The 9,890-nt window shown below is 48.7% G+C and overlaps 1 protein-coding gene across 3 annotated transcripts in view; it reads right to left on the bottom strand.

Moving 5' to 3' along the window:
- Agbl5 (ATP/GTP binding protein like 5) overlaps positions 1–9,890 on the bottom strand; it is a 16,951-nt gene that overhangs the window by 6,780 nt on the left and 281 nt on the right. For all 3 annotated transcript variants that reach the window (XM_010604800.3, XM_010604798.3, XM_010604799.3), the window contains exons 2-11: positions 8,812–9,072; positions 8,408–8,579; positions 7,944–8,107; positions 7,190–7,367; positions 6,774–6,952; positions 6,024–6,480; positions 5,392–5,561; positions 4,918–5,053; positions 3,629–3,831; positions 2,745–2,959 (exon numbers count right to left, since the gene is read on the bottom strand). In XM_010604800.3, the coding sequence (XP_010603102.1) occupies positions 2,745–2,959; positions 3,629–3,831; positions 4,918–5,053; positions 5,392–5,561; positions 6,024–6,480; positions 6,774–6,952; positions 7,190–7,367; positions 7,944–8,107; positions 8,408–8,579; positions 8,812–9,026 (2,089 nt within the window). In that variant the 5' untranslated portion in view covers positions 9,027–9,072. The remainder of the gene's footprint in view (positions 1–2,744; positions 2,960–3,628; positions 3,832–4,917; positions 5,054–5,391; positions 5,562–6,023; positions 6,481–6,773; positions 6,953–7,189; positions 7,368–7,943; positions 8,108–8,407; positions 8,580–8,811; positions 9,073–9,890) is intronic.

Here is a 9,890-nt window from a genome sequence, read left to right as displayed (position 1 = left end):
ACGCTCAGGGGAACAAAGACGTCAGGATGTCTGGGGCCTCGTCTTCCAACTCCTTGCAGTACCCTTGTTTAGTATTATTAGTATCTCTCAACTTGATCCCTCATTTTCAGAGACACAGTTTACTGGTTCTTACAAATATTTATCCAAGGCCCTGGAGTGTCCCTGTATTCCAGCCAGCTCTTCCTGTCTCTTAAGTTCACTGACCCCAGGGAAATATGCCTTCTCCCTTGGTTTTAACTGGCTCCTGTATGTGGACGACCCCCTCCCCCATTTTTTTTTTCTACCTGTGGGGTCTCTCCATTTCAATAGCCGAGCATGTCTACAATAGGTAACACTTTTTCTTCCAACAATGTCTTAATGTCCCTGTGACTTTCTTTCCTTAGCTTGCAGCCTTGAAGCCCTCTAGTTCCTTTCTCCCACCACATCTGAGTTGTCATTTGTTTCTAATTCTTTGACTGGTAGGCCGTAGTTAGCTCAGTGAAAGCTACAAGGCTCCTGCCTCCCCTTTCCTGTCCATTATGTATAGTCCACTGTAATCTCTTTTGTTCCCATTATTCTTGGGAGCACACAGTTCCTCACAATCTTCTGTATTTTAAGATACCTCAACTTCTCACCTCACCCTATCCAGTTTACTGGATGAAGTGCCACATACACATGCTTTAATCCTCTACCCAGAAGCTCTGTCTTGGTCATAGCTACCATTTCTCATTCTGGAATGTTTTTGTTAAACCATACACTACTTGTGCACAAAAACTTTTTCTCCACTGAACATTTTGTTGGTTACTGTGTTGATCCACAGTAGCCCTCCAAGTGTCCTGGATGTTTATAATGTGTGTATGCTTTTGTGTTGTATTTACTGTCCTGTTTCCTCTGTTAAATTTCAAGTTAGCCAACCAGGAATCACTTAGTACCAAGGCTCCACAGTTTCTGTTAGTTATCTGGGGAAGAAACAAATAGAATGTGTCCCTCACCTCAAGGAGCTCAACACAGCACCTGCCTTGGGAGGGGCCAGGGAGGATGTCAATAAAATACTGATTAAAAACTGCCTAGACTCCTCCATGAAAACCTAGAAAAGGCTCTTTTCCATTTCCCTTTGTGGTCAGGAAAGGAGGATTTATGATGCTGATCAAAGAACTGCCAAAAATTAGAGTTATGAGCTAGGAGAAACTGACCAAAAGAAAAAGAAGGAAGGAAGATGAAACAGAAGAACTTAATCCAGATTTAAGATGGGAAACTTAGGTATACTGGCACATGACAAAGCATAAGTTGGAATAACTGCCACTTAACAGCTGTGCAAACTTGGAAAGACTTTTTTTTTTTTCAGTGCCGGGACTCAAACTTAGGACCTTGTGCTTGCCAGGAAAGCATGGCACCACTGAGCTAAATCCCCAGCCACAAGATACTTTTAACGAGCCTAAGTTTCTTCATTAGAAAAATGGGCCAGGCATAGTGACACACACCTGTAATCCCAGCATTTGGGAACTGAGGCTGAGGCAGTAGGATCGCAGCAAATTCAAGGCCTGGGCTACAGGTAGTGCGTTCCAGGCCAGCCTAGACTACATAGTGAGACCCTGTCTCCAGAGAGAAAAAGTCTCACAGGTCCTTATGAGAACTAAGTGGAATTATTTATGTGCTATTGTCTTGTTCACTATTAAATGCTATTCACGTATCAGGTATTATTACTTTAATACTGCCTTTCAATTAATGCACAAAGTATCCTTTTCCAACAAAGACAATCTTAAAAGAGTGGGGTTTGGAATATAAACAGAACCAAGTTGAGTATCAGGGTCAAACACCTTAATATTCAAAGATGGTAAACATCATTGCTCTCTGTAGCTTCTCTAGAACAGTTAAAATTTCTGGCCACTAACCCAGTGTGTGTCACTTCTGTTCCAAATAAGTATCAAAAAAATGCTGGTAATGATGGGTGCTGCTGGAGGACCAGCAGAGCTCTCAGCTCCAGCTTGAAAGCCTTCATTCTTAGCAAGAATGTACCCAGAAGGGACATACAATACAGACTTTTGGTATAGCACATTTCCAGAAATGGCCCAACAACAGCCGTCTCTTCCACAGTCCAGCTTACTCTCAGTACTTTCTCCTCTTCCTCCCTCAAGGCTCATCTCTTTCTGGTATATATTTTGACCCAGAATCTCTTATCAGGCAAAATCGAGGTGTAGGTGAGGGACAGTAGATTACTGGTGCCCATAGCCAGAAAAGGCCAGAACGTTGGTTTGTGAGCCTGAATAGAATTCCCTTTTTCCTGGGAATCCTCAGGAGTTGGACTCCTGATACTGCTTTCTCAATAAGCTCTGAAGCTAGGAACAACTTTAGCCCCTAAAGACTGGACAGGATCCCTCCTCATTCTAGTGCTGAGATTTGGAATCTGAGGCCATTCCCTTCTGTCCCCAGGAAGACACAGTGACACTGTCCTCGATGGGGAAGCTCCATGTCTGTCAGTGCTTCGGCTAGCGTTTCTTCCTTGGAAACTTGCCTGGCTCTGAGCATGCATTGAAGCCCAGATCCCCAGGACTCCCACTTACAGCCACACACAATCCCGCTCTTGAGTCAGGCTGCACAGAACACCCAAGATCATAGGAGAGGCTGCAAATTCAGCTACAGACTAATTTTATTGATTCACCCCTTGGTCCTGGGCCAGGTGTATGTCATGTCTTCAAGCTCTCACTTCCCCCAGCAATGCCCCAAACAACCGAACACCTGCTGCAAAGGCTCCCAGACTGGCTTACCTCTGACAGGGCCCAGCACCCGATGGCTGACTTTCTGGGTGCTACTGCCCAGGCCTGGCAGCCCTGCAGGCCGACTGCCATGAAAGGGAAAGCTGGGTGAATTCTTCATCTGTGGAGAATTTTGTTGGCTGCTGTTGCTACCACCAGCACTTGTGCCGGTGCTAAAACTTCGCGCCCGGCTCAAAGTATTTTCAGAGCAGGAAATGGGAAGTCCACTGCAAAGAAGCAGACTTCAGTTAACCCCTGCCAGGAAGGCTGTATCCCTAAAGCAGGAAGGCTTTAGGGTGTGCCACTCAGTAAGTCCTCACCTCTGGGGTAAAAAGGTACAAACCCATTTCCGGGAAGAAGGGAGGACTTCATGTCCATGGATGAGGTACCTAGCCTGGGGCACAGCATCAGAAAGCCAAATACCAAGTGGCTCTGTCTTCCAATGAACTTATCCCTTACAGCTTTGGCCCACGCCTTTGAACTCCCTTCGGTCAGTCATGCAGAACCTTTACAAGCAGACCTGCCTACTCCAAGACTATGGTGAGATTAGTCTGTGCAGGGTTTGAGAGCAATGGATCCCTGGCCTCATTTTCAGATCTCTTAGAAGTATGTAGGTCTGGGCCAGGGATTTAGCTCAGTGGTTCTGCTGCCTGCCTCGCAAGCACAAGGTCCCGAGTTCGATCCCCAGTACCAAAAACAACAAGTATGTAGGTCTGGGTGAAAGGGAAAGAAAGGATCCCATTCTCAAAAAATTGGAACTAATTTTAATTTACCCAGAAAATACTTACCATATGGCACTTCTAGTAGGAGGGAAAAATAAAAGTCACTTGGAACCCTTTGCTAGAGGGCCCTGCCCACTCCTCTACCCTCTTTCCCTTTCAGGCTGCTGGTCTTACTTGTTACTTTTGGGTGGAGTCCGAGGGCCTCTCTTCTTGCTGACACCCGCATTCACAGTGCTGCTTAGGCCACGACTGTTGCGCACACGTTTTAGCATCCAGGCCCTTAGGTTAGTGAGGCTGTTGTGCTCTGACAGCACAATTCGGGGCCATGGATTACATTCTGCCATGTCCAGAGCTGCAATGGCCATAGCTCGTCCCACCTGTAGGGGAGTCATTTGGCTCAGCATTTTCGTCCTCTAATCTGGGCTGCCATGTTGGGCTGAGGTACTCAACACAGTGGAAGGGAAGAAGAGGCCAGACCCCAAATTTGATCCATGGTATCCTAACTTTTGTGCTGGGGATGTTTAACTTGAAATTTAGAGCCATTCCCTAAGCCGCTGCCCATTTGGGAGCCCTCATCCATTATTAGCAAGACACAGACTGCTTTCTGGCTGGCACTGTGAAAGAATTCTCAACCGAAGGGATCTGGATCTCTTCCTTAACTGCAACTCTTTCCACTCTTAGATGTCCAAGGATAAACATGGTTATCAAGACCACAATAAGGTGGGGGTTGCTTCTGAGCCAGGAGAATGAGAGGCTATCTCAGGGGCAGAGAATCTGACCCAGGTTGCTGGGACAGGGGTCTTCAACCCCCAAGCCATGGACAGGTCTGTCTCCTGTTATGAACCAGGCCACACCACAGGTGAGCAGACAGGTGGGTGAGCAAGCAAAGCTTCAGCTACTTACAGCTGCTTCCATCTTACATTACAGCCTGAGCTCCACCTCCCATCACATCAGCACTGGCATTAGATTCTCACAGCAGTGTGATCCTACTGTGAACTGCACATATGAGGGATCTAGGTTGTGAGCACCTTATGAGAATCTAACACCTGACAATCTAAGTAGAGTTGAGGCTGTGATGCTAGTGCTGGGGAATAGCTGCAAAGACAGATTAACATTAGCAAGGTTTGACTGCACAGTAAATGTAATGTCCTGAACCATCCTGAAACCACTCCTCCCACCCCACTCCAGCCATGGAGAAAAGATGTCTTCTAGGAAACAGCCAAAAAGGTTGGGGATCACCTTGCTAGGGGACCCTGAGGTTTGGAATCACAAACAGTGCCTGTTTGGCCTCTTGATATTACTGCAGTCAGAGCCATGCTCCTGCTAACTGAGGACACTAGGCACAGTGCTGAAATGGCTCAGCGGGGAGCATCTCTGCAGAGGACCTTAGAGTTGGACACCAAGAGTAATGGCCTTTCCACACTGAAGTTCCCCACTTTCCCACTTACTCCATGGATTCATACCTGCTCAAATAGTTCCATAGTGTATCTGGAGGGGAAGGCCGGCGGGGGAGGGGGGCTGGCACGCCCATTGTCATGGCAGGCAGCAGGGATGCTGTTTACTGAGCGTCCAGTGTTGTAGTTGCATTCAAGTGTGTAGCTAAGACACAGAAAACTTTATCAGTGCCCTGCCTGAATAGATATCTGGACACAACCGTGGGAGACAGCTCAGATGGTCTAAGAAGGTAACCACTTGAAAAAAGTGAACCCAAAGAAAGTGCTGTAATCCCCAGCAACTACTAGCATCTGACCTTGGCACTACACTCTGTACCCGGGAAGTCCCAGAAAAGTACAGTCTAATAAGTCTAAAGACAATCTTGCTGTTTGTGAGGCTCTTTTGAGAAGACTTGGGCAGTCCCGGCCCCTCAAATACCCTGGACTAACTATTGTTTTCTTTAGGGAAGGATTTCCTCAACTTTATCCCAGTTTCCACCCAACCTGTGGATTATCCCTGAGGCTTTGTAGATTGCAACACGGCCGCTTCCCTCTTTGGACTGGCCATCTCTACGGTCTCGGGCATACATGTTCTTCTCTGAGAAATTGCAGCCCTGGAAGTCAAAGTGGGCTGAATTCAAGGAGATGAGCTTTGGATATAGCATGTTTTCCACCTGTTTGGGGGAGGAAAAAGGCAGCTCAGAAGAAGAAGCAGAAAGAAGGGACAAGGAGCAAGGAAGAGAGGGCAAACATGGGGCCATGTGACTCAGTATACAGCAGATACCATCACAATTAGCAGTGATCAGTGTTTCTGGAACTCTCACTGTTGGGCTTTACTGCTAGGCATAAGGAAGGTTTAATTCTGCCTCCTTTTAACTTCTTGCTTCTTCCCTCCAGTAATGCAGAATTTCCTTCTCTCCTGCTTCCTCAAACTAGGAAACACTGCAATGCTGGCAGGTTGATCCTCACTCAAAGTTATGATGTAATTCCTGAGACACGTGCCATCTCTTCTTGGCAGACCACCTCTGCATAAGCCGCCTTGCTAAAAGGCTACCTTCCCTCCCTGACTGTGGCCTAATCTCATCTCCTAACCTGCGACACTTCCCACATGAACATGACATCTGTAGGACTCGTACCTGGGTGTTCTCATCGCTGAAGCTGTTTCCGTACATGAAGCAGCCCCTTTTGGAAGCATGTCCATGCAGGTCCACATAGTAAGCGATACCACTCTCTTTGGGGGGGATGGTGTCAGGGGCAGGCTCCTCAGGCTCAGCAGATTGTTGTGGCATAATCCACATACTGCTGGTCTTCTGTTCTGCTGGCTCTGTCTGGGTCCAGGTCTCAAGGTTATCCCCATCAGATGACTGCCCAAGGAGAGCTTCACTGTGGAGATTGTTGGCTTTTTCAAGGTCAGAAAGGGGATCATCAGGAGGGAAACAGGGACTGGGCTGGTGCTTTGGGGGGCTTTGGGAGTTCAGGCGAGAGTGCACATGGTGGTAGAGAAGCACAGCTTTAGCCCCATAGATGGCCGGGTGTAGCACAGCATCAGGCTTCAGGTACTGACGATTCAAATTTACTCCACGTGAGTCCGTGCTATAGGAAAACAAGGACGGAAAAAGGGTCCAGAGGCCTGGGCCAGCAAGAGATGCTAGATGACAAGAGCACTAGGAGACTGACTTGTCAACAAGAGGGTGAAGTTGTGCTAGGAAACAAAGAATTGAGAACAGGGTCCCTCCTTGACTGACCTGCTGTCAGGCCCACCATAGAACCATTAAGAGTGCAAGAAGACTGGGAACGTAGGAGAAGCTGGAAGGCTGACAGCTTCACTGAGAACTGGGGCATAGGGGAACTGGGCACAACTGAGAAAGGCCGGGGAGGCTCCTTACCGGTAGTGACCCCGGACCACACCATCAGGGTTCAGCATGGGAATCAGCTTAAAGACAAAAAGGCGACGGAGGGTTTGGGCTCGAGGGTCATCAGGCCGAAGGATGAAGTCCAGAAAGCCATTGAAGACAAAACTAGATGGGGTCTCCCCAGGGTGTACTCTACTGCTTAAGAAGAAAATCTGTGATGGGAGAACAGACATTAGGTCAGTTATACTAGGGTTCCACTCTGACATACATGGGGCAGAGGTGAGTGAGGCAGGAAGAACCCCTGGACTTCAGCCGAGTACCTTCCCAGGTGGAGCTCTTGCCTCAGGCTGCAGGCTGGGCTCCTCAGGCCTATAAGCAGCCTTAAGATCTCCACAGTGGCTGGAACTAGAGAAAGGGCACAGTACTACCTTTAGGGTATCTCCACTCACCCTTTTGCCTGTGAAACGGAATGGTCGAGGGGTGCTGGTATCAGGAAATAGCTGCTCTAGACGGGGCTCTCGATCTTCCTGAAGCCCATGGCAGGAAGTGATTGTTAGCAGGTCTACACGAAGTCCATCCAGAGAATAGCAAAGGAGTTCCCGGTGGTAATAGATGGTATCCAGGGGACTGCAGGGACAAAAATCATTAAGCCAAGAGAAATCCTTAATGTCCTAGCAAAGAGAAGGCCTTGTCACTAGTCCAGGACTTGTAGAATCTGGTTCTTCACCTTAACCTATGGTGCCCTATAATCCTTCATACTGTTATATGAGGCTAAGGATTTGGGGGGATTTGCATTGCCAGAATAAGGGTGCACTTATTGCCCCCCCACTTTGTTTTGTTTCCCCAGGATAGATAACTTTGTGTAGAAAGAAGAGTTGGCCTCAGTGGGGCAGATGCAGAGATGTGCTGAGCATTGATAGTGCTGGCTAAATTCTGGGTCCTGATGAGAGCTGGGATTGTAAGAGGCCTGAAGGGAGAAGGTGGAAGAGTAGAGTGTGGGTAGTGCTGTACTGAGATCAGGGTCACACAGAAATATAGTTTCCAGAGGTACCCAAAGTCCCACTTTCTACACAGAAAAAAAACCCCAAAAAAACAAAACAAAAAAAAACTGATGAAGTTTTGGTTTAGAGCGCTTAGGGCAAATTCCAGAAGTAGCAGAAGCACTGTCTTTTCCAGGATGGTGTACAAGAGTGGGGTTGGCACCTGCTATGGGTAGGGCAGTTCTCTGGAAAGCGCTGGTCTAGCTGGTTGAGCAAATCCTGGCAGTCACCGTAGGAGAAGGGATAGCAGAAGGCGAAGAAGGTGGTAGCCCCTCGGCCCTCCACAAAACGGTGAACAAAGGACAATACAAATTGCATCTCTGTCATCTGAGGAGCAGAGGAAGAAGGGGCAACATACGGTCCCTGTCAGAACTGAGCTCTTGCTGAGGCCCCACAAACAGGCTTCATACCCTTCTCATCCTTACCAACTTCGCACCCTGTGATTCCTGCCAAGACAACCAGCTCGTCAAGCTTCCCAAGGCTCATCCTAGGCTCCAGTTAGTGCTCAAGGAAAGCAGACCCCAAAACGTGGGGTCCTGCCTCTTACTCTCTATCAAATACAAATTTCTTGTTTCCTCTTCTCTACTAACACCCAAGCCCTTTCTTTCCTCCTCACTGAAAACTTACCTCAAAAGTGGGCCGGTCTCGGATGCGTTCCCAGCGAGGCCGGCTGGGCAGTGTGCGCACGAAGGGGGCCATGCCCTGGGAATACAGCTTGCTTTGCTTGTTCATGTTCATAATGTTGATTTTGATGAGTTTCCCCGGAGTTCCTCCTCGGACACTGAAGTAAAACCATGATCTGAAGGCCAGAGGAGGAGACAGTCATTTTATATGGAGGGGCAGGGGGAGATTCATGGGACAGTTGGAGCAAGGCAAACTGGCAAAGGTGTACTTCACTAGAAGAGGGAAGCGAGCTTGGAAGAGGAAATGTATTTCCTTGGGATGAACAGCTTAGTCAATGGGCAAACTGAAGCATGGATCTGGGTACCACACATTCCCTCTTCTCACATCCTCTGTTCTTTCCCTCATACCTGTTCCCATTCTCAAATTCTGTCTCAGCGCAGTCTGGCCGGGTCCACACGTTGTACTCATAGTCAGGGGAAGAAGTGACGCCACCAGTGGGGGCTGACGCGCCAGTTCCAACTCCTTCCCCATCACTAGACACAGATTCCACCTTCTCCACATGGGCTAGGTTCCCTGAATCAAAGCGAGAACTGAACAGCAACCCCCCACAGCGCAGCTCCATGACGGGGCTGGGAAAGCATCCTCATGCACCAGTCTGGCCCTGAGACCTAGGGAAAAATAAGGGTTGGGTAGAAGGGGAAAGAAACATGAAACAAGGTTTTCAGATATGAATGAGAGCCATTCCCAGGAATGCCCTACAAAGCAGAAGGTTCTCCTTAGAGAACATGGAAAAGGCCTTCCAGCAAGCCAAGAGAAAGCAGCATTCCACGCCCACACTAAGGATTACCACTGACCTAAAAGGACCCATTTTACTACAGAGCAGCTGTTTCCAAATTAGATACCCAGAGGATGAACAGTTTTGAGAAACACTAGGCTCAAAGCCTTTGTGCAGCCCAAGAGTAAGGGACTAATGAGGTCAATTTCCCAAACCTAGCAAGGATAACCACAGCACAGGGCCATCTTGAGAAGTGGACCACTCTGGATCTGTGTCCTAGGCTGGCTATGCACTTTGCAGTTCAGAGCAGAGAACTGTTGTAACGTTTGAATGAGTAGCTTCCTTCACTCCTGTGTGCCCACAAGCACTGACAAAATTCTGCTGTGGCTTCCCTGAGCCCTGGAAGAGCTAGTTCCTTTCCTTCTTTTGCCTTTGCTCATCTGAGTCTGCAGCTCCACTCGAGTCAGGGCATGGGTCTGTCTCCATGTCCCAGCCTCCAGGCGCTGGAGCTCTGGGTACCTTAGGTACCCCTAAAAGACCGAGTCCCTGGGGGCTGGGAGGGGCTTCTGGACCGCCACCGGTGGAGGACCCTCACAACCTGGGCTTTCCCTGGGCAGGGCGAGGTTTGGAGGCACGGGAGGGGCCGACAGACACACTGGAGAGGGTGGGAGGACCCGGGCTAAGGTCGGAGGTGAGGCCAAAGGCTGGGGC

The sequence above is a fragment of the Fukomys damarensis genome, unplaced genomic scaffold, assembly GCF_012274545.1.
Source record: "Fukomys damarensis isolate Sample0158 unplaced genomic scaffold, DMR_v1.0_HiC HiC_scaffold_2, whole genome shotgun sequence".
Classification (NCBI taxonomy): Eukaryota; Metazoa; Chordata; class Mammalia; order Rodentia; family Bathyergidae; genus Fukomys; species Fukomys damarensis.
Note: the sequence above shows the minus strand (reverse complement) of the source record. Positions and strands in the feature narration are given on the sequence as shown.